The sequence below is a fragment of the Motacilla alba genome, chromosome 2, assembly GCF_015832195.1.
Source record: "Motacilla alba alba isolate MOTALB_02 chromosome 2, Motacilla_alba_V1.0_pri, whole genome shotgun sequence".
Taxonomy (NCBI): Eukaryota; Metazoa; Chordata; class Aves; order Passeriformes; family Motacillidae; genus Motacilla; species Motacilla alba.
This window is the reverse complement of record NC_052017.1, coordinates 612,675-637,310: the sequence shown is the minus strand read 5'-3', so window position 1 is coordinate 637,310 and position 24,636 is coordinate 612,675. Positions and strand designations below refer to the sequence as shown.

At 51.9% G+C, this 24,636-nt stretch overlaps 1 protein-coding gene across 1 annotated transcript in view; it reads left to right on the top strand.

Annotated features, from left to right (window-relative positions):
* Window positions 1-24,636, top strand: part of MAP4 (microtubule associated protein 4) — a 122,701-nt gene that overhangs the window by 43,948 nt on the left and 54,117 nt on the right. Inside the window, 6 exon segments of the mRNA XM_038130015.1 lie at window positions 14,401-14,514; window positions 18,290-18,400; window positions 19,215-19,343; window positions 19,993-20,067; window positions 20,918-21,061; window positions 22,941-23,804. Of these exon segments, the coding sequence (XP_037985943.1) occupies window positions 14,401-14,514; window positions 18,290-18,400; window positions 19,215-19,343; window positions 19,993-20,067; window positions 20,918-21,061; window positions 22,941-23,804 (1,437 nt within the window).

Genomic DNA, 24,636 nt, shown 5'->3' with positions numbered 1-24,636 from the left:
GGGGACAAGGGATGGAGGGACAGGACGCAGGGAATGGCTCCCAGTGCCAGGTGGGATATTGGGAATGAGGAATTCCTGGCTGGGAGGGTGGGGAGGGGCTGGGATGGGATTCCCAGAGCAGCTGTGGCTGCTCCTGGGTCCCTGAAGTGCCCAAGGCCAGGCTGGACAGGGCTTGGAGCACCCTGGGACAGCGAGAGGTGGCACAGGTGGCACAGGATGATCCTGAAGGTCCCTCCACACCCAAACCATCCAGGGATTCTGTTCTCAAGGCTCATCTGTTTGGTGGTGGATTCCAGTCTCAAGCCATACCCCCAAAGGGACCTGGAGGGCAGGAATTGAGGGGTTTGTCCCTTGTTGGTGTCCTCTGGAGTCACCCCCAGCTGCCCTGTGCCCAGACCCTTCCTGCAGCCTGTCCCTGTCCCAGCAGTGTCGGTGGCACCGTCTCATCCCCCCTGGGGTGCGAGGCTGGCTTTGAAGGTGACACTCTGTGTGCTCTGCTGTGCTGTCCCCAAGCCCAGGGGACACGTCTGGGCTGGCTGAACCCTGCAGGGTGAGCAGAGCTGGGAGCAGCTCCCAGAACCCTGGAAATGTCCTGTCGTGTCACAGTCAAAGCGCGGCGCCGCCCGCGCTGTCAGCTCCATCTAGGTGAGACAGTTCAGTCCCAGAGCACGGATCTGGGCAATAATTCACTTTTCTTTCCCTTCATCCATCCCGTGTCCGTGGTGGTCAGGTGGGAGGTCCCATGAACAGCCCTGCTTTGGGGTGAGCTGCTCCCTCACATGCCAGGTTGAGTCTCTCAGGGCTTGTCCACAGGAATGAAAGCATTTTATTTCCTAGATTTTCAGAGGAAAATAAAATTGGCAGGGTTTATTTCAAAACATCAGAAACTCCTTAGTGGGGAATTAAAGAATTCCTAGAAAACTGGCTGCCTCTCTGCAGGGCTGTAAATTAGAATGATTTCAAAGGAGCACAGACAGCGTGTCATCTTCCTCGTTCTCAAGCAGAAGCTGCCTGAATAAACAGTAATAGAATTGTAGATTCTTCTGGTATTATGTAAATGGCTTCATGCTTTGATGTCCCTCGTGTCATTAGTTTGACACTAGCTGGAATTAATGGCCATAAAACTCTATTACAAACGTGGCAGAGAGATTTCTCCTGACTGCTTCTGATTCCTCCTGTGAGCTCGCTGCCTGTGCCACGGGATTGGGGAAGCTGAAAGTAGGTCAGGGTGATGTGTGTGAGCAGGGATGCTGGAATCACAGCCACAAACAAGCAGCACTGAGTGCTGAAGGGAAATCTGCTATTTTAAGCCCTTATTTCCATTATCACCATCTCATTCTGCACAACAAGCATGCTGGGGGGGTGTTGGGGCCGTGCACCCACAGATGGGATACAGGAAGGAGGAGAAAAAATACAAATGAGTATATAGAGATGTATGTGTGTGTATGTGTGTGTTTCAAGGGTGACAGTAAATACTGTCACTTCTGAATGGCTCCTCTCCATCTCATGTGAGGCACACTGAAAGTGCCAGAATATGTAGGTCAGAAGAAATGAAGTATTTTGCATCCAAGCAGCAATCAAGTGCTGGAATTCCAGGCTGGAATTCCTGGTACCGTGTGGGGGAACGTGGGGCAGGATTATGGGGATGTTTTCCAGAGTTCCCACACTCCTTCCATATTTATAATTCATTGCTCAGCCTCAGAGGGGCTCCCTCACTGACAGCTCTTGGGGACGAGGTGAAGAGCTGAAGAGTTGGGATGTTTTGAGCCCGGAGAAGGGTAAATCATGGAGCTGCTGCATGGCTTCCCTTGGGACAGCTGGCTGAGGAGAGGTGGGACACAAGGAATATGATAGCACTGGCTGGTTTAGAGCGTGAGCAGGAGGGAGAAAAGGGCCATAAATTTAAACTCACCTGGGCAGTCAGGGATGGCAGGAGTTAAACCTGTTGGGAAGGTAAAGTGCCAAAAAGCTAATGGAGGGAGGTGATTTGTGTGGGTAGGAAAGACACTCACGGACCATCTCCAAGGAGGCTGTGTCAAATGCTTTTAAGAGCCTGGAAAAAAAGGAGGAAATTAATAAAATTGGAAGCGAGGACTTAGAGCTGGAGAGATTTAAGGACTGCCCAGATTATGGTGCACAGTGATTTACCAGCACTGAAGTGCACGAGTCAAAGGAAGAGGATTTCCAGTTTATTAGAGATAAGAGAAGGTTGGAAGGAAGCTGTTAAGTGGAGATGGAGGGGAAAGTGATGCACAGGAGGCTGCAGGGTTCAGCCCTTAGCCTGCTTTAGTTCTGGTTGTTATCATTTGATAAGGATTAGAGCTCAGGCTCCATCCAGGCCGGGGAGCAGGACCAGGGGAGCTCAGGGATGGGGATGGGTGTTCCCAGGTGATGGACAGGGCAGGCACCACCCTGGGCTAGGGGTGTGCAGCATTATGAATTTGTAACCTAGTTCATTAAAAGGTATCAGAACGAGTGCTGACACAACCAGAAAGAGCCAGCTGGAGTGATACAAGTGTGAGGAGGCAGCAGACGAGGTGTAGCTACAATGGGGTGCAGTGAGGATGTCTTCTTCATGTATTTTATGTGCTGTAAGTTTTGAGGAGAGTCAAGAGTTTTGTGCCCTCCTCAGCCTGGGGAGTAGCTCCTGAAAAGTGCTGTTAGTGCATCAGGTGAGCTGCTGTGTGGACCTTGTTCTTCCTCGTGGTTCTGTAAATATTGACTCTCCAAGGAGCACACTTGGAGCTCGTGATCCCCAGCAGAGTCTGTAAGTGCTGCTTTTACTTCTTTTTGTTTCCTTCTCTGGCCCTAATTGCATTTAAAAGAGAAGAATTCGTGTCTGGATGGTGTCAGGGGAGGGTTTGGGGTTTGCAGCAGCCAGCACAGGGAGCAGTGGCCGTGTCCTGCTGGGGTGATGGGTGTGGGAGCTGGGCACTGCTCCAGCTGCTCCTGCCAGGGCCTGGCTGGGCAGCTCTGCCCAGGCTCTGCCAGGCAGAGGGAATCACTCTGGGGACGTGGGGAACGTGTGCTGCCTGCCTGAGCCTTGGGAAGACAGCCCAGGTACCGAGTTCCCACGGAGAGAGCAGAGCTGGGTTGGTCTGTGTGCTGTGGGCACAGCAGGAGGAGAACTCCTGGCCTGCCTTAGGATCTGAAGGTACAGGAGTACTTGGTGTTCAGCTGAGGAGAAACCTGCAGCTCTACTCTTGATGGTAAATGTGGTTAGCTCTCAGAAGGAAGAAGCTTAGGGAAGGTTTGAGGTACCAGATCATCATCAGTGGGAAGTAGGGGATATTTTCTTTTTGGAATTTTGCTGACTTTTTATTCCTCAGGTTTTTTTTTTTTTTTAATTTCACTCTGTGGCTCTTGGGTTTCCTGGGAGCAGGAGGCACTTTGCAAGTCCTGTGTGCAGACTGGCAGCAGATGGTGGTTTGGCTGCTCTTCCGTGTTTGTGGTGTCCTGAACCCTCTGCAGGTGTTGGCATCAGCCCAGGCTGCAGCTCAGGATTCCCTGAACTGTGTCTGGTACCAGCCCAAAATCTCAGCTGGACTGCAGGGTATTCCTGGGCCTCTTGCTGAGCAAGAGCAGAACCACGGAGTCGTGGGATAGTGTGGGAAGGGACCTCACAGGGTTCCACCCCTGCCGTGGCAGGGACACCTTCCACTGTCCCAGGCTGCTCCAAGCCCTGTCCAGCCTGGCCTGGGCACTGCCAGGGATTGGAATCCACAACTTCTCTGGGCACCCCGTGCCTGTCCTCTGCTCCTGAGCCCCAGGGAGTCACCACGCACCTGGCAGGGACCAGAGCACATTGTCCAGCTCACAGCTGCTCCTGCTCACCTTCCAAATCCTGGGGTTCCCTGCCTGCGTCTGGTGAGCCTCTGGTAATGTTTGCTCATGCCTTCCCCCTTCTCCAGAGCCTTAGAGGAGATCTGTGTCCCTGTCCTAGAGACTGCTTCAATTTTCCTGGGGGAAAGGAACTTGAAAGCCCCCGCAGGGTGACAGTTCCTGTGTCCCTGCGTCCCTGTTGGAAAGGGATCAAGCTCAGCAGTGCCCTTTGCTGAAGGAATCCTTGTGCTGGCTCCCTCGTGTGCCTGTGCCCCTGTGCAGGGCTGCTGCTCTCAGTCCTGCCCTCCTGCTGAGCCTGGCTTAGCGTGGAGCCCGGGCTGCTCCGGGCTGAGATCTGCCCCGGCCTCTGCCCCACCGCGGAGCCGAAGCTGCACTGGAGCATTCCCGGAGTCAGGCTGGAGCAGTGTCAATTTGGTGGCAGCCCTTTCAGGGGAGATTGCCTTTCCCTGCTCAGAAGGAGGGCTGACAGCTGCGGGTCACAGCTCTGCAAACTGCACTGTCACTGCTCCACGGTGCCAGCGCAGGGACGCGCTGCCCGCCTGGGCTGGCACCGGCCAGGGAGGGGCTGCCATTCCCCCAAAACTCCCTGGGGCTCCTGCCAGGCTGCTCTGGAGCTGCTGGAGGGCATTAAAGCAGCACAGCTCGGTGGGAGGGTTCATGGAAGCTCAGGTGTTCCTTATTGTCCACCGAGGTTTTGTCCCTCAGGATTTTGTCACATCCCTCCCGGCCCTGTGTGCTCATGGCTCTGGGGTCTCCTGCTCAGGAGCTGTGGCCAGGCTGGCACAGGGAGGAGGAGGCTCCAGCTGGTGCTCACAGCTCAGCCTGGAGAAAAGGGGGCTCAGGGGGGACCTTCTGGTCCTCCAAAACTCTCTGGCAGGAGGGGACAGCCAGGGGGGTTGGGCTCTGCTCCCAGGGAACAGGGACAGGAGCAGAGGGAACGGCCTCAGGATGGGCCAGGGCAGCTCAGGGTGGACACCAGGAGGAATTTGCCCATGGAAAGGGTGCTCAGGCCTTGGCAGGGGCTGCCCAGGGAGGTTTGGAGTGCCCATCCCTGGAGGTGTCACCTGGAGGTGGCACTCAGTGCCCTGGGCTGGGGGCAAGGTGGGGATTGAGCGCAGCTTGGACTCGATGATCCTGGAGGGCTTTTCCAGCCTGGTTGATTGCAGGATCCTGGGATATCTGGGCTCTCCCCGTGCCAGCACAGTGGGGTCTGGTCAGGCCTCCTGTGCCCTCTCCTCACTATGGTTCCTTTGCCTCAGAATTGAGTTTATTTCAGCTTCACGTGCTTCAGGCAGGGCAGCCTGGGCAGGGTGCCCCAGAGCTTCCTGTGGGTTCTCCTCCTCTGCCCTGAGGCAGGATGCAAGGCCAGGGAGTGGGGCAGGGGTTCAGCTGCCTCAGCCCTGGCGCTGCTGCCCTGGGCTATCCACAGGAGATGTTCCCTGCATCACCTGCACCTCACCCTGGGCCTGCCGAACAGGTCTGGGGGGTTTTGCCTGGCTGTGGATCGAAATATTCCCTGCCAAGGATGTGCAGAAGGCTCCTGGCTTTAGGAAGGAACCCCCAGTGAAACAGAAGTGTCTCAGTTGTGCCACTTGGCTGTGAAAAACCAAACAAAAAGTCCAAGCTGGGACACTTGCACTCTCCCAGCTGCACCAAGTCCTGTCCAGCCTGGCCTTGGGCACTGCCAGGGATCCAGGGGCAGCCACAGATGCTCTGGGAATTCTGTCGCAGTCCCTCCCCACCCTCCCAGCCAGGAATTCCCAATTCCCAATCTCCCATCCATCCCTGCCCTCTGGCAGTGGGAGCCATTCCCTGTGTCCTGTCCCTCCAGGCCTTGTCCCCAGTCCCTCTCCAGCTCCCAACACCTGGAGTATTTCCAGCGTGGTGTAAATAAGTCTTTAGTGAGCCTTTTGTTTAAAAACAGAGCTTCAGGTGCCTTTGTTATTACCAGGTGAGTCTGTGTTATTCACAAATGTTATTACCAGGTGAGTCTGTGCAGGCTGGTTCCAGGGGAGGGGTCTGGGCAGGTGGGAGCTGGGCTGCCCCATGGTCCAGGGCACTGAGCAATAATTGAGCAGTGCTGAGGATTCCCCACTCCCTGAGCAGCTGATGTTCCCAGTGGGAGCAGGAGCAGCAGGACAAACAGGGAGCAGTTGGAGCAGAGCTGGGAGCTCTCTGCACCTCCCTGGTTCCGCCTCCCAATCCATGACAAAGCAATCGCTGCTGAACATTCTCTCTGGGAAGGAGAAGTAAGGAAGGGGAAAAAGCTGGACAAGAAACTGTAGCAACTGCATTATTTTTTTCCTTGTAGATTGTTTTACAAGGCACAGCATGAACCTTGTGTTGAACTTTCAAGTTACTGACTTTGCATCTCTGAAGTTTGGAGATAGTGGTTCTGACAGTCGCAGGCATGGGGCCCTTTTAGCAGTCAGGGTTATGTAACCTCATGGAATTTCAGAGGGAAAGCAGCAAAACCCTTCTGGAACTGTCAGCACCCTCTGAAATGCCCTGCAGTTCCTTGAGGGCCTTTCATAGATTCCTGATCTTCTTCCCATCCAGCTCAGTGGTGGAATTTAATTTGCCTCTCATTGCAGGGACTTGAGAGTGCCAGGGCGAGGGGGAGTGGGTTCCCAGTGCCAGAGGGCAGGGGTTGGATGGGATATTGGGGAGGAATTCCTGCCTGGGAGGGTGGGGAGAGGCTGGGATGGAATTCCCAGAGCCAGCTGGATCCCTGGCAGTGCCCAAGGCCAGGCTGGATGGGGCTTGGAGCAGCCTGGGACAGTGGAAGGTTGGAATGAGATGATCTTTAGGGTCCCTTCCAGCCCAAGCCATTCTGATATCCTATGAAATGAAAGTATTTGGTGTGATCTCAGCCAGCACTAGCTCCTGGGAGTTAAACTCCTCTCCTGCAAGGACAGAAATGTCTTTTCTCCAGAGAGCTGGGTCTGAGGAGCCTGTGAGGGCTCGGCAGGCTGGAGGAAGCTCTGCCATGCTAAGCCCAGCAGCTTTGCCCAGAGCAGGGCAGGCAGACTGTGCCCAGCTGGGTTTGGAGCTCCCCAGGGCTGGGCACTGCACAGGCTCTCTGGCCAGCCTGCCCCGTGTCCAGTGCCCTCAGAGTTCATTCTCAGCACAGTGCAGTTGCTGCCTTTCTCCTTGACAGGAGGAAAGGGAGGGAGTAACCAGCTCTGACAGCTCTGCTCGGGGTGAGCTGTCCTCCATCAGGGCTGCCAGCTTAGTGCTTTAGATATTCATTAAATGCAAAAACTTCTTGGGATCTTGAGCTGTTACTCCCTTGGATAAAAATGTACAGCCTCCCTTTGGGTGGCTGGGTGACATCTTTTTCCATGTAGCTCCTGTCTGTGCTTATCCCTTAGATTTTGGGGATTAGTGAAGCTTGTCTGCAAAACTCACTCACTGGGATTTTTAGACCCTTCACTCTGATCTGAGCTAGACAATATTTCATTTTACAAAATGATGAGACTGATGATAAAGCATTGAGGGGGTATTCCTGCAGGATATCCATGTTTACTCTAAAGCCAGCAGGCACAAAGAGAGCCTGAGCTTCTTGGGGGAGGTACCCTGTGATCTTTTGGGGGAAACTTTTGCCTCCCTTACCCTAAATAATGTCTGGAAATAATGTCCTGAGCAAGGGAAGGAGACCCTGGAATGTCTTGGCTGCTTGTTGGGGTTTTTACCTGATGTTCCAGGTGGATCTCATCCTGTACAACACCACTGGGCAGCGGATTGAAGGGGCCTGTGCCTGAAAATCAGACAGGACATGCTGGCAAAGTTCTCATGAATCCCTAGGTGGGAATCAGAGGTTGCTCCTGGTAATAAATGTCGTGAGCACAGACAGTTCCTCACACAGGCACCAAGTGCTCCCAAAACAGCCTAAATCTCGTGTGGAATCCTTACAGCATCCAGTGTGGAGAGGGAAAGGCTCCAGGGAGAGCTTGGACCCTAAAAGGGCTCCAGGAGAGCTGGAGAGGGACCTGGGACAAGGCCTGGAGGGACAGGACAGGGAATGGCTCCCACTGCCAGAGGGCAGGCATGGATGGGAGATTGGGAAGGGATTCCTGGCTGGTGGGGAGGGGCTGGGATGGGATTCCCAGAGCAGCTGGGGCTGCCCCTGGATCCCTGGCAGTGCCCCAGGCCAGGTTGGACACTGGGGCAGGGAGCACCTGGGACAGTGGGAGGTGTCCCTGCCATGGCAGGGGTGGCACTGGATGGGCTTTGAGGTCTCTTCCAGCCCAAACCATTCCATGACTCTGATTCTAAAGCTCCTTTTTAAGGGTGCAGATCCCACGCCCTGCAGAGGGGGGTGTGTTTGGGACTGATGGGAATTGACTGGCATGGCTGATAAAACTGCTGCTCTCTGGGGACTCCAGCAAGGCCAGCTGTGCCTCCCCATCCCAGGGTGATCTGGGCAAACTCCCTTTGGGATCCTCTGCAGGAGTGGAGCTCCCAAGCCTCCCTGTCCCTGTTTTCCCTGCTGGCTGCTGGCAGGGCCCTCTCCTGGCTGCTCGCTCAGTAATTTTGAAGCTCCTTAACCCTGAGCTGGAGGTCTGGCCAGTGACCTGCCAAGATTAGCATCTCCTGCAGGGAGGAGGCTTTAGAGGGTAATCCTGTGCTCAGAGGGCCCCTGGCTGGACATTCCCTGGGGTGTCCTGTGTGCCGGCAGCTCCAGGAGCGTGTCCTGCCCCAGCTCCCAGCTCCCAGCCCGGGCACGGGGGTAGGTGGCCACCAGGGCACTTTTGGCTGGATGAGCTGTGAATTGGGTGCTGTGACCGAGCTGACCTGTGCAGAGAGATGATCAAACAAACAATTCAACGCTGTCAGCAGCCCTGCTAAATGTTCCACCCTCGTCCTGCCCTGGGAGCAGTGCACAGAAGGTGCTACTTGCATGGGATCCTTGTTTTTACTCTCAGAAGCAAGTTTGCTTTGTAAGTATGTTGTTAATGGTCTTTTTTCCTTTAAGCAAGACTTTGTAAGCTCTAATCCTACATTGGTTTATATTATCAGGGCTCGTAACCGGATTTTCAGCTATCAGCCAGCTTTAATACTTGCTAAAATTGCTTTACAGGTCTGTGGGATCTGTCAGATTTGCATTTTGGGTGGAGTGCATTATCTGCTGCTGCTGCCCATCCACGGGCACTGGCAGCACTGGGCCTTGGAAGAGTTTGGCTTCTCCGTTGTGTTGTTTGTGTCTTTTGTTGGTAGGTCAGAGGCAGAAGGTGTGTTTGGGGAGCTTAGGTTTGGAACTGAAAAATCCTCTTTTCACCTTAGGAAATCTGAGATCACATTTTGTGTGCCAGGTTTGATAAGGGCAAACTGAATGTTGGGATGGGGTGGGGATGACAGATAGGCTGGAAGTGTCCACGTTATGGCACATAACTTGGGAAACATTGTGGGAATAGCAGAGGGGGTTTGCTGATGGTGACTGTGATCCAGAAATCTTGGCTGTCCTGGCTCTGGCAGGGGCAGCTGGGTCCTGGCTGGCCCAGGGAAGGGGTGGCTGCTCCAGCCTTGTCCCTGTGGCTCTCCCTGCTGTGCTCTCCCTGCTCCAGAGCTGCCTGCATCCCTCCTTGCACCCGGATTCCCGCTGAGAAGCGCTGCCTGGTTTGGGTTTTTAATTTGCATCTGTTGTGAAAATATTGTGCGAAGAATATTCCAGTCTTGGGTTTGGATTCGGAAGGATTTGGCAGAGGCAGCTCCCAACTGCTCCTGATGCAGCTTGCAGCCGGCTCAGGGGCTTTGCTGCAGCTCAGGGCTTGCAGACACTGACTGAGTTTTGCTCAACTTGGTTTCATCTGATGGCAAATGGAAATATTTCCCATCCCAGTTCCTTTTGTCTCCTGCTGCTCCCTCCTTCTCCAGCCCCGCCTGTGGTTCCCCTCTGTATTGAAAGGCAGGAACACAACCTGGTACTAAACCCCCCCAAAGTGCAGGGATTTCTTCAAGTTTGCCTTTCTGACCCTAATTTTATGTTCTTCCCTGTGAAATCTTTCATCGTGGCAATATGCCAGTATATTTTTAGTGTTAACAAATAGCTTTGTTTCAAATATTCAGAGTTCAAGCAGTGGGTGCTCTTCATCAGCCTCAGTGTGGGTCCAACCCAGCACTCTGTTAATGTCATGATATCATAATCTCATCTTTGAGGAAGTTTTTGAATGTGTTTAACTGCTCCCAGGCTCTTCCTCACACTGTCAAGGACTTTTAGTGTCTTCTATTTTTTTTTTTTTTGCTTTAAATAGTTTTCTAGACACAGGAATGACAGGCTCCTGTCTAGAGGAATTTACAATGGAATCTAATTAAATCCCTTGCTGTACTGTACCACAAATAATGGTAAATAATCATAATGTCTCTTGACACATTGCAGTGGCACTTTGTCTCCAAAGCACTTTGCAAAGCTGAATAAAATAGTACCAAAATTACGTTCTATTATCAAATAAAATATTTCCTCCTGAAATGATCAGGCTTTTAGCTGCTGCAGGCTCGGACAGCGTTGCCCAGGCTGGGTTTTCCACAGGACACACGGGGGGTTGTTGTCCCCTGTGTCCCCCTGTCCTTTGTCAGGGACAGGCAGAGGTGGTGTCACCCTCTGGGAACTCTGAGCCCCTGCTGAAGTCAGCCGTGGCAGATGGAGGCACTGGGCAGAATTAAAGCTCTGAGCTCTGGCAGAAAAGCAGCGAGCCCCTGCCAGGCCCTGCTGCTGGGGGCGGCACGGGAGGGACAGCAGCTGCAGAGATGCCCAGGGATGGATGGAGCAGGTCTGCAGGGGATGGATGGATGGATGATGGATGGATGGATGGATGGATGATGGATGATGGATGGATGATGGATGGATGGATGATGGATGGATGATGGATGGATGATGGATGATGGATGGATGGATGATGGGTGGATGGATGGATGGATGGATGGATGGATGGATGGATGGATGGATGGATGATGGATGGATGGATGGATGGATGGATGATGGATGATGGATGGATGATGGATGATGGATGGATGGATGATGGATGGATGATGGATGATGGATGGATGGATGGATGGATGATGGATGGATGGATGGATGATGGATGGATGATGGATGGATGGATGGATGGATGGATGGATGGATGATGGATGGATGGATGGATGGATGGATGGATGGATGGATGATGGATGGATGGATGGATGGATGGATGGATGGATGGATGATGGATGTTGGATGGATGGATGGATGATGGATGGATGATGGATGGATGGATGATGGATGATGGATGGATGGATGGATGGATGGATGGATGATGGATGGATGGATGGATGATGGATGGATGATGGATGGATGATGGATGGATGGATGGATGGATGATGGATGGATGGATGATGGATGGATGGATGGATGGATGGATGGATGATGGATGGATGGATGGATAATGGATGGATGATGGATGGATGATGGATGGATGGACGGATGATGGATGGGATGGGTGGATGGATGGATGGATGGATGGATGGATGGATGGATGGATGATGGATGGATGATGGATGGATGATGGATGGATGATGGATGGATGATGGATGGGATGGGTGGATGGATGGATGGATGGATGGATGGATGGATGGATGGATGGATGATGGATGGATGGATGGATGGATGGATGGATGATGGATGGATGATGGATGATGGATGGATGGATGGATGGATGGATGATGGATGATGGATGGATGGATGGATGGATGGATGGATGGATGGATGGATGGATGATGGATGGATGGATGGATGGATGGGTGGATGGATGGATGGATGGATGGGACCAAGGCAGGGCTGTTCAGGATGGGTGGGATGGATGGGATCAGGGCAGAGCTGCAGGGGATGGATGGGATCAGGGCAGGGCTGTTCAGGATGGATGGGATCAGGGCAGAGCTGCAGGGCTGCTCGGGGTCCTGTTCTGGAGACAAGGGGTGGGAGTGTTGTGATCCCTGGAATTCCCCTTTCATTCCCAGTCTGGCTTTCCCAGTGCTTAGAAGTTTAAAAACCCCATTTGATTGGTGTTTCCCAGTGTGTGTAAGTGTACAAAACCCATTTAATTTGTGTTTCCTTGGACCAGCATCTCTCTAGGATCTGTTCTGCCCCTGGCAGCTCTGCTGGGGCCGGGTGGGTGCTGCTCTGGGACACCCAGGTGGGAATGTTGGGACAGGGGCAGGCGGAGCTGTGTTCTGCTCCCGCCCAGGGTGGCACTGGGGACACGGTGCTAGCACCACGGTGTCCCTGAGCATGTGGCCCTTCCCTCCATGTGACCCTCAGAGGGACACCAACCCCAGGAAGCTCCTGCCTGGCTTGGGATCGGCTGGGAACGGGGACACAAAGGGGACACACCAGGGAGTGTCACTCACAGGGAGTGTCACACGCAGGGAGTGTAACACACAGTGTCACACACGGGGAGTGTCACACTCAGGGAGTGTCACACACACAGTGTCACACACGGGGAGTGTCACACACACAGTGTCACACACACAGTGTCACACACAGGGAGTGTCACACACAGCGAGTGTCACAGTGTCACACACAATGAGTGTCACACACACAGTGTCACACATAGGGAGTGTCACAGTGGCACACACAGTGTCACACGCAGAGTGTCACTGGGAGTGTCACACACATGCCATGGCTGTCACACACAGGGAGTGTCACACAGAGTGTCACTCACAGAGAATGTCACACACACAGTGTCACACACACAGGGAGTGTCACACACAGTGAGTGTCGCACAGTGTCACACACAATGAGTGTCACACGCACAGTGTCACTCACAGAGAGTGTCACACACACATAGTGTCACAGCCCTCAGCTCACAGGGCCACACCCTGGGGACACCGTGGCAGTTGGAGCTGCAGAGCCTGACTGGAAGTAATATTTACATGAATTGTATTAGTCATTACACATATGCATTTATATTTATATATATGTATATGTGTGTGTCTGTGTGTATATATAAATAAAAATAGGTATAGAATAATTTATAATACATAATTTATGTATATCTATAAATATATAAATATTATATAATATACATTATATAATATAATGTAATATATTATATAAACCACATGAAAATATATAAACTATACATGATTATATATTATATAATATTATATAACATTATATAATATTATTAATTATATAATATTGTATATAATTATATAATATTATATATTATAATATGTAGTATAATGTGCATGAAAACATATATATAATAAAGTACATATATATAATGTATAATATATAATGTATATACTATATAATATGTGCTATATTTTTATATTACATTTATTTATAACATAAATTATCTAATATATTATATTATTATAGAATGTATTATAATTTTAATTATTGTTTGAATTATTATTAATTTATTGTTTAAATAATTAATGAGTATTGATTTTTATAATTAATTAGAAGTAATATTTAATATTTACCTTCTAATCAGAGGTTTGGACATGTTTCAAACTCCAAGGAATCCCCTTCTGCTCCTCTAAACCCAAACTCTCTGAGCAAATTGTTGAACCCCCCTGATGATTTGTACTGGTGACCTTTCCTTGTTTTATGATGTAAAACAAACTCCAAGCCCCACAAAAGCCATTTTTCATATTATTCTCTATCAATAACTTTTATTATTATTATTATTATTATTATTATTATTATTATTATTATTATTATTATTATTGTCATCATCATCATTATCATCATCATCGTCATCATCATCATCGTTATCATTAGAGTTGAATCTCTGCCCACCTTGCTGTGAGCTCTCAGCCCACCTGACACCTCCAGGTTGTTGTTTTACAGACCAGGGTCGTGTTCTTAATAAATTCTCCCCTTCTGGTCCTTCTGTGCCTTTAACATTAGGTTGTTTTCAGTAACTGCAGTTTTGCGCTGAATTAAGGGTTCTATCCAGGGATATTTTGTGATGAATTTCATCTCCTGAGCTCCAGGCTTGCAGGTATTGTCAGCCTAAGTGAAGGTAAAAATATTAAAAGCATAAAGAGATGTATTGGCAGAGAGCAGAGAATGTTTATGTGGGATGAGAGAAGGAGTCCCTGTAAATATTTCTGTTTCTTTCCAAAAGAAACTGGAACCAGTTTAAAACTCTAATGTTGTCCTCAGAAGAGTTGACAAATTCAGGCCTCCTTAGAACAGAAATAAAGCTAAAAGTCATTAGTCTGGGCATTAATTTTGAACCTTTCCACTGAGTTTGTCCTGTTTAAAGCCTCAGGACTTGGGGTTTTGTTCCTTCTGTACAACTGGAGGCTTTGGACCAGGACAGCACTTCCATGTCAGTCTGTTCTTGATCTTCCATGTGCCTCAGGACACAGAAATCCCCATTATTCTGTATCTTGTATTTGAAGAGCTGGATCAAAACAGTCAAAAATGAATATTATGGGCTCTGGTTTGGCTGCCAGTCCCTGTTACCTGGGGATGTCACACCCACATGTCACACGCTGCAGTGATCCATTTTAAATACTTCAACGTTTGGCTTTTGACTGGGTCGTTTTCTTCTCCCATGTCAGTATTCCCAGGAGAAATCATGGATGAGAAGATGTCCTACAAAGAGTTCCTGGATCGCAACGACTCCTGGTCAGCAGAGGAGAGGGACCTGTGCTTCAAACCCATGGACATGGCTGGTAGGATGGCTCAGGAGCTGGAGCACCCTGATTCCAGCAGCTGGGGGGCCTCATGGGCTGCAGGCTCCATCCCTGAGGGGCTCCTGCTCCCCTCATGGGCTGCAGGCTCCATTCCTGAGGGGCTCCTGCTCCCCTCATGGGCTGCAGGCTCCATTCCTGAGGGGCTCCTGCTCCCCTCATGGGCTGCAGGCTCCATTCCTGAGGGGCTCCTGCTCCCCTCATGGGCTGCAGGCTCCATCCCTGAGGGGCTCCTGCTCCCCTCATGGCATCCCTGAGAGGGCTCCTGCTCCCCTCATGGGCTGCAGGCTCCATCCCTGAGGGGCTCCTGCTCCTCTCATGGGCTGCAGGCTCCATTCCAGAGGGGCTCCTGCTCCTCTCATGGGCTGCAGGCTCCATTCCAGAGGGGCTCCTGCTCCTCTCATGGGCTGCAGGCTCCATCCCTGAGGGGCTCCTGCTCCCCTCATGGGCTGCAGGCTCCATCCCTGAGGGGCTCCTGCTCCCCTCATGGCATCCCTGAGAGGGCTCCTGCTCCCCTCATGGGCTGCAGGCTCCATCCCTGAGGGGCTCCTGCTCCCCTCATGGCATCCCTGAGAGGGCTCCTGCTCCCCTCATGGGCTGCAGGCTCCATCCCTGAGGGGCTCCTGCTCCCCTCATGGCCGTTGGTGGCCCCTGGGCTCCCCAGGTGTTGGTTTTTGGTTTTGGGCCCAGCCCTGCTCAGGGGATCTCCCCTGGGGATGGGGCTGGGGCTGTGGGGTGACCTCTCCGTGGTCATGGCCAGCATGGTGGGTGGATGTGGCTGTGCTGCATGGCAGGGAGGCTCCAGGGGGATCAGCACAGGCTGGATCCACGGGCCAAGGGCCACGTCCTGCCCTCAGGGCACTGTCACCCCATGGAACCTCCAGGCTGGGCACAGGGGCTGGTGACAGGGGCTGGACACGAGCTCAGGGGTGCCCAGGTGGGCACAGCCCAGGGCAGGGACTGTCCCCTGTGCTGGCCCTGCCGAGGGACCCCCCGGAATCCTGGGGGCAGCTCTGGACCCCTCCAGCAGCAGAGCCCTGGAGGGGCTGGAGCGAGTCCAGGGAAGGGGCTGGAGAGCTCCTGAGGGAGCTGGGAAGGGGCTGGAGAGCCCCTGAGGGAGCTGGGAAGGGGCTCAGCTGGAGAAAAGGGGGTTCAGGGGGGCCCTGTGGCTCTGCACAGCTCCTGCCAGGAGGGGACAGCTGGGGGATTGGGCTCTGCTCCAGGGAACAGGGACAGGAGCAGAGGGAACGGCCTCAGGCTGGGCCAGGGCAGCTCAGGGTGGATTTTGGGGAAATTCCTTCACTAAAGAGAGGTTCAGTGTTGGCAGGGGCTGCCCGGGGCAGTGCTCAGTCCCCATCCCTGGAAGTGTTCAAAGCCCAAGCAGACACAGGATTTTGTGATGTGTTTTGGGGGTATTTGGTCAAAGGTTGGAGTTGATTGTCTTGGAGCTCTTTTCCAGCCCTAATAATTCTGGGATTCTGTGCCCAGAGCAGATTTGAGGGACTCCCACAGCTGAGCTGCTGTGAGCACTGTGGGTTTCAGTGCAGACCTCCCCAGATGTGTCCCTCTGACCTGCAGTGTCCCCAGCAGTGCCTGTCCTTGTGTCACATCCTGCCCTGCAGCTGGGGCTGTCCCACACCTCTGTGGCTGCTGACACTGCTGAACACGAGCTGCACCTTGTGCACCCCAGCCCTGCAGACAGATACACTTTCACCCAGCAGATTCCCCTCAATATTCTCCTTTTCTCCCTCATTTTTTGAAATTAAATTGCTTTCTGGCTCCAGGAGCACCTGAGAAATGTGGCTCCTGGCCAGATTATCCCAGGCAATCAACCTGGAAAGATACAGGATGGAACTTCTTTTTAATATATATTTTTGAATACTGTAGGCCTGCTCAGGGCATGATTTTCTTACTGACTGTGAAGAACTGATGTATTTTTATAAAGATAAGAAATGATGCATGGAAGAACTGGAAGAGCCACAGGTTTGTTGGGTTTTCCCTCCTGTTGCTGTGTGGGTGCAGGAATGGGACATTGGTGTTGTTCTGTTCAAGAGCCAGATGTCAAATTTGCTAATTAGGAACAATTTACATACCTGGCCCGGCACCCATTGTTCTTTTGGCCTGAATAATAGGAATATTTTTGTTTTTGTTGCATGAAACCACATTTCTTTAGGTTTCATGTCCTTGGAGTGTCTTGCGCATCTGCACAGGCACCACATAAAGTTCAGGATCAAAGTGTCCCCTGTGTTGCTCTTCCAGTTGGATATAAATGAGATTCTGCTCAGAGCTCCCATTGTGGAGCAGAGGACACAGAGCAGCTTTAAGGACTTTTCAACAGGAGAAAAATGGGAACATCAAACTCAGAGAAATCATTTGGTTTATTCAATATTGGTGTGCCCACTCTTTGGAAAATGGGAGGATGAATTCCCTCCCAAGGAGAGGATTCTCTGGCCAGTGGTGTAAGGGATCTCCTGACCAGCATCCCTGTGATTCCTTGTTCCCTGGGGAGAAAGAGGGGAAATTTCAGCTCTCCCACTCCTCCCTTTTTCCCTCTGGAGCAGAGGTGGGTTGGCCCAGAGATCTGAGCTGCCCATTTTTTCTACATCATCTCAGTACTGGGCAAAGAGGGAACATCAGCAGGATCTCTTCTAATTTTAAATTGGTTTCAGTCATGCTCTTTTTTTTTTCCCTTGTTTTTTGGGGTTGTTTTTTTAATTGGAAAGAAGGCAGTTGTTCAGACCTGGCAATACTGTTGTAAACAGCTCAAAATCAAAATATTCTGCACGTTGCTCCGAGGCAAGATGTTGTCTTGGCATCTCAAATAATCTGACAGGTTTATAAGGGAATTCACTCAGCTCACCTGATCTTGACATCCCAGCCCAGTGTGGGCATGGGAACAGCCCAGGCTGGGCTCTCAGCCCTGCAGGGAGCACTTCTGGCATGAAAATGAGCCACAGCCCTCAGCCAAATCCCCCTGAGCTGGGTTTAACTGGAGGAAATCCAAGTGTCTGGAAAATAGGGTGTTCCCCTGGAGAGGAGAAGGCTCCAGGGAGAGCTCAGAGCCCCTGGCAGGGCCTGAAGGGGCTCCAGGAGAGCCGGAGAGGGACTGGGGACAAGGCCTGGAGGGACAGGACACAGGGAATGGCTCCCACTGCCAGAGGGCAGGGGTGACAGGGACCTTAAAGCCCATCCAGTGCCACCCTTGCCATGGCAGGGACACCTCCCACTGTCCCAGGCTGCTCCAAGCCCTGTCCAGCCTGGCCTGGGGCACTGCCAGGGATAGGACAGTCTGCCTGGGACACTGGGGGATGTTTCAATTTCCCAGTAACTTGGTTAAAATACCCGTCCATCACCCCAGTTCATACTGGGATGCGGTTGCTGGTTGGGAGAGCTCAGAGATCCCACACCTTTCCCTGCTCTGGGCTGAGCTGAGCTGAGCTGAGCCCGTGTTCCTGGCTCAGATTCATGGGCTGTGTCCATCAGGGCAGAGGCAGATGGTTCCTCCTGGAGAGGAGGGCACAGTTTCTCCAGGAACAGTCATGATCCACTTGCCCCAAAAATCAGCCTGAACAACTGAGGGTGTAAATTCTAACTGGGAGGGGGTTTGCTCCAAAAGCAGCAACTTTCCACTTTCCTCGGAAGTGCAGCGTTGGGACCTGCTGCATCTCCATCCTCTTGTTCCAACGGTGCTCCATGTCCCCCGTGTGTTGTCCCTGTCACCCTGAGTGGTGTCCCTGCCTGCTTGTGTCTCTGCCAGACCCCTTCAGCATGCACAGAGGGGAGAACCTGCCGGAGCTGTCCTTCCCCACGGACATGAAGAACGCGCCGCTGTTCCCGGGCCACGCCGACGCTGCCAGGGACATCCTTGGTGAGCTCCCCTGGACAGCCCTCCCCAGCTGCCAGCTGGGCACTTTTCTCTCTTGTCTTTCTTGTGCTGAAAATTCAGGTTGAGGGGTGTTGGTTGAAGGTTCATTTTCATGTACTGGAAATTCAGGTTGATGTTGGAACGCATTTCTACCTTTCTTGGTAGAAAAGTAGAAATAAAATACGTTCTAAGAGTTAAGTGGACAAAATAGTTTTAAAAGACCTTAAATCTGTGTGTCTTGTGACTTTTGGTGCCTTCTCTTTGTACACTAAGTCTGAGATGTGGGCAGCCTGCAGAACTTTGAATAAAAGAAAAATAAATAATAACCTGAAGACCAAAAAGCCAAAAGTCCCATCCATCTCTCAGTCCTGGCACAGAACTTTTTAGAGGTCCCCCCATCAGGGGATCCACGAGGGAGGTTTCCACAGCTGTAAATTCACAAGCTTTTTTTTTTTCCCCTGCTCTTATTTTAATGGCTAAACCCCAGATATTCAGGCGCTGTTGCTGCAAAGTGCTCTTCAGGATTTCAGCTCTTGGATTATTATATCAATATTGGATTATTAAGGGATTACCAGCTGGAATTCATGGGAGCAGAAGCAGAAAGCCAAAGGAAATAATTTGCCTGTGTTTACTCTCTTAAACCTTGTCAGAAGGTTCTGTTAAATACAGAGTTTATGGTTTGTGAAGCAGAACTAACATTTGATGCAGATTTATCTGAACTGCTGCTGAGCAGAACAGTCCAAGTGTGGTAGGACTTGAAATTTAGGAGAGGAGTCATTAGGGCTGCTGATTAACAAAAGTTTTGTTATTTCCTTAGCTCCACATGGATCCATGATGGGACCTGAACAACCTTTCCTGGGGTCCCTGTATTCCCCTGCAGAGGCTCTGGATCCATCAGCCTTCATCACCCTCGAGTCAGGCACAGAATTTCTGCCAGGAAAAGCAGGTGAGAAGCAAATGTTTTCTCTGACTGGCTGGGTTTGGAGGGTTTGCAGCTGGGAAATCCCACTTTAGGAGTCCTAAAGAATCTTGGTGGGGAGTTGATACATAAAATGAGTCAAGGAAAGTTTCCTTTTGGCATGGACAGATCTTGGTTCAGGGGAGTGTTCTGCTGTGAGGCCTGGCACAGCCAGAGCAGCTGTGGCTCCCCTGGATCCCTGGCAGTGCCCAAGGCCAGGTTGGATGGGGCTCGGAGCACCCTGGGATAGTGGAAGGTGTTCCTGCCCATGAAATGAGCTTTAAGGTCCCTTCCAGCCCAAACCATTCTGGGATTCTACATTAGGAGATCACAGGATGGTTGAGCTTGGAACTTTTCCAACCTCCCTGCTTAGGCAGGGCTACCCAGAGCCACTTGGCCAGGAGAACTGAGGAAAGAAACTCCTCTTTTGGCTCCTGGGGTCTGGGCTGGGTGTAACTCTTGTCTGATGGGAGCTCTCACTCCCAATGATCCTGGGAGAACAGAGGTTCTGGTGCCTCTTGTAGAGGGAATTGGAATTCCCTGAGGATGAACCCCAAACCCAGCAGTCAAACCTTCCCCTGGGGAAGTCAAAGCCCTGTGGGATCAGGGCAGGACTCAGTGTGTTTGTTTCCCACAGCCCCTGAAGAATACTGGATGGGAGCTCAGCAGGACATGAAGGGACCAGATACCTCTTTCTTTGTTGAGCCACCAGGTAAAAACCAGTTCTGAGCTGATCTGCAGGGAGTGTTGGCAGAGCTCCTGAGCAGCGGGGCCAGCTCCTCTCCCTCTCCTTGTCTGCCTCCTCAAGGGTCCCCAGGCTGGGACAGCCACATGGGAGCTGGCCAAGGACAGCACTGCTTCTGCTGCTCACATCAGTGTAGAATGGAAATGAGTCTTTGAGGAGTGGGAATGGCTTTAAACTGAAAGAGAGTGGGGTTAGATGGGATATTGGGAAGGAATTCCTGGCTGGAGGGTGGGAGGCCCTGGCACAGGGTGCCCAGAGCAGCTGTAGCTGCCCCTGGATCCCTGGAGTGCCCAAGGCCAGGCTGGACATTGAGGCTTGGAGCAGCCTGGGACAGTGGAAGGTGTCCCTGCCCATGGCAGGGGTGGGATTGGGTGATCCTTAAGGTCCCTTCCCACCCAAACCTTTCTGGGATTGTACAATTACCTTTAAACCCTGCTCCACTGGGACATTATCCCATTGGGAATTTGTGTGTGTTACAAAACTTGACCCATAATGGGATCTTTATTTCTGTGAAGAAGCTGAGAACAGTTTCACCCTGCTGATGGGTAGGAAGTGTTTCAGGAGCTGGGGGTGGGACTGGGAGGGTTTGTAGCACAACCCTCCCCAGCTTTGCCATTTATCCTGGGATTCAAGAGTTTCCCTGGCTGCTCCACAACTTATTTTCCTGAGAGTGGGCAATCAGAGCTGATTCTCTCTGAGCTGAGGGGGATTCCCTCCATGGGGTGTCTGAGGCAGCACCTGGGGATGTCCCCTCATGCCAGCAGCTCCATGATCCAAGACCTTTCCAGGAGCTGATTCCAGCTGCTTGTGTTCGCAGTGCCCCCCTCAGCCACAGAAGCCATAAGGACGAGCCTGCCCGAGAGCCCCACGGCAGCAGCAGCCCCTGGGAACGTCCCTGCTGCAGCCCCAGCCCTGCCAGGAGAGGCTGCAGCCCCCCAGGGACCAAAGGCTGCAGCTCCAGGTGGGTTCCTGCAGCCTCGAGGGTGGGCGGGGGGTGGGAGAACATGGAATTGCCTCTGCTGGGGGAAACACAGCAAGGTGGGAACAGATCTGCTGTGCCTGCGGGCGTTGGAGGAGCAGCAAATCTGCTCGGTTGTGTCCCAGTCCAGGAGCTGATTCCATGGCTCTTTGCTGTCTCCACATTTTAGCTCCAGGAAAATCCGAAGGCTGTGGTTACAGCAGAGGGAGGGAATGGTTTAGAGGGAAAAGCCCTCTGAGGTCCAGCCCTTCCCCAGCACTGCCAAGGCCTCCACTGACCCACGGCCCCAAGTGTCAGATCTATTCACAAGGACCTTTAACCTGCCCTTCTAAAAGATTCTCTTTAAAAACCCCATTTTTAACGTATTTGTACATAGTGCCAGTTGTTGTCCAATTTCCTAATACTTTATCCCACTCATTTCCATAATTCTGCAGGAATCATCCATACTGCTTTTTAATATCTATCTACTTACAGTCTTCTTTGTGTGTAAAATCACAATCTTTATGTTTTCTTTTGGAGAAGATCATGATATCACTTAAAAAACCCACAACAAAGTCAAATCCAAATGAGGGCTGGTGCATGATGGATCCTCTTGGTTTTGTTCACTAAAATATTTGTTTTACCTAAATGGATCCTTAAGTACCATTTTACAAGGGACTTTTTAGATTTTTCTATTTCTTTCTGAGTTCAGTTTGAGTATCTAATTTAGATTTCATACATTTTCCACTGGCTGGGGAGGATATTTTTAGATGTGACTCAAAAAATCAGTAGAAATGTTGTTTCTTGGTCATCAGCAATAGATGGGAGATGTTCAGGGCACTGAGCTGCAGGACACAGAGGGTGGGCAGAGCTTGGGGCTGTCGAGATGAGGAGCTGCAGAAGAGAGATCAGTGCTTCTGGCACTGATCATTTGGAAAAGCTTGCCTCTGGACAGCTGAAACATTCAACAAAAACTGACTGAAAAACCTCCTTCAAGGGGATTTTAGGCAAGTAGGAGCTTAAATGCAGAGGTTTGATTGTGCTGTGAAGTGACAAATGTTGGTTTGGAGCTACCAGCTCAGTGTTAGGGGATACTGTGTGAAAAATGAACGAGGCCAATTTGAAGGAACAGAGAGAAATTTGGGATTTGTGGGAGGATTTTGTGTCAGGAGTGCCAGAGCTCCTGCTCGAGCACCAACCAAACCCCACCACCAGCACAAACCATGTTTAGAATGAAGTGTGTGGCTTTGGAGGGTGTCAGGACTTTTCCTGCTCTTGGAAAACCTGCTGGGCTCACACAGGTGATCCCACATTTTCTGTGTCCTGCAGTAGAGGGAAAAACAGCTTACCTGGGGAAGCTGCGGCTGCTGGAAGCATCCCAGGCCAGGATGGAGCAACCTGGCATGGTGGGAGGTGTCCCTGCCAGGAGAAGGGAGTGGGGCTGGAGCTGGGACATCTGGAAGGTGCCTCGCAGCTCCAGCCGTGCTGGGGCTCTGCGGGAGCCGCTGGCTGTGGTTCCTGGCTGGGCTCTGCTGGAATGTGCTCCTGGCAGAGGATCCAGCAGCTCTGGCCCCCTGCCAGCCGGGTGGCATCGGGCAGCTTTGGCACAGAAGCAATCCGTGCCAGCTGCTGTGGGCTGGGAGCAGATGGGAGCCCCAGGGGTGCACACAGGGCACGGGGGGCTGCAGCAGGAGAAGCTCTGGGTGCAGCCTGGAGTGGATCGGGACTGGAACACCTGGGTGAGCTGCTGGCAGGGGAGGAGGTGGTGCTGAAAGCCAGGAGGAGACGCAGGGAGCGAGCCCTGGCTGTTCCCCAGGCACAAAGCAGCAGGTCAGCAGTTGCCATGGGGTTTTCCCTGACTGTGGTGCCTGTGTTCCTGCAGGTGCAGCCTCTGTTCCCGCCGCCGACGCCGCGTCCCTTCCCACAGAGAAGGCTGGGGCTGTCCCTGATGCAGACACCAAAGCTCCCCAAAGTCCTGCAGCAGCAGCAGCCAGCCCTTTCCAGGCCACGGACGGGGGCTTTTCTCCTGCACCTGAAGCCAGCCCTGCCAAAGGTGTCAATGACGTGTCCACCCCGGGGACAGAGCTCGGCTTCTCCCCGGCAGCAGATGCTGGATCCCACCATGGGGTGGATCTGGGGTTTGCTCCAGCAGCAGGTGTGGAATCTCACCAGAACATGGATTTGGGATTTGCCCCAGCAGAAGGCATGGAGTCCCACCAGGCCATGGATTTGGGATTTGCCCCAGCAGCAGGGATGGAGTCCCACCAGGCCATGGATTTGGGATTTGCCCCAGCGGCAGGTGTGGAGTCCCAGCAGAACATGGATTTGGGGTTTGCTCCAGCAGCAGGTGTGGAGTCCCAGCAGAACATGGATTTGGGATTTTCCCCAGCAGCAGGTGTGGAATCCCACCAGAACATGGATTTGGGGTTTGCCCCAGCAGCAGACACAGAACCTCACCATACCTTGGATTTGGGATTTGCTCCAGCAGCAGATAACAGAGCTCAGCACGTTACGGGCTCTGAGTTTGGCCCAGCAGCAGATGCAGAGTTTGCCCCAGCAGCAGAAGTCAACCATCAGCATGGCCTGGATTCTGGCTTTGCTCCTGCAGCTCCAGCCAAGCCTGTCCCTGCTGCGGATGGTGGGAACGTGGAAGCTCAGCCTGGCCCTGCAGCTGCCCCCAGCATTGCTGTGTCTGGGGAGCTGCTGCCATCTGAGGCTGCCCTTCAGCAGGACAAGTCTCCTGCAGGTGAGAGTGCCCGAATCCCTGCATCCAGTCACGGAGAGTTCAGGTTGGAAAAGGCCTCTCGGGTCAGGGAGCCCAGTGTTGATTGGCTTTGGGTGAAGCACCTTGAGGAAAGCTCAGCTCTGCTCTCAGGGGACACAGAACATGCATCACGGGGATTCTTCACTTACAAAACATAAAACTAGAGGGTTTTAATGATTTTTAAATTGGCACTGGGCAGTGCTGAGTGGTGTGAGGACAGCCATGGACAGGTGCTGGCTCATCCCTGCTGGTTCTGTGTCACCACCACCCTCAGCTCTCCCTGAAATCTCCCAAATCCTGTAGGGCACAGAGCTGACAAACAGAGGTTCTTGAAAACGATTTCTGAAGAGACTAAAAGGCTTAGTTGATAGTTTTGGGACCTTTCCTTGGGATGACTGTAGGTGTTGAATGCTGGGAAGGGTGTGTTTGGTTTTCCATGTGCAGGTTTGCTGTGCTGTGTGGATTTCTCCAGGGACAGCATCCCTCTGGAGAGAAAACTGCTCTCCAAAATTGTATTTATTTTATATTTATATTACTGAAATGCAGCAAATACTCCTGGAGGCAGCATATGTGGATTGGTTGTGGATGGGGTTGGAGTGAGATATTTTTTCTTACCTTCTAATACTCTTTAGTTTATTGATGATGATAATTTCAAGAGAGAAGTTTTAACAAAAAAACCACTAGAATGTAGAGACTGAGAGGCTCAGGTGGATGAATGAAAGAGGAAGTGCAAGGCAATGCAGGAAGGTAGAAGGAGCCTAAAAATCAGGTTTTGAAAGTGAGGAAACCCTTCAGTTCCTTGTGGAAGATAAAA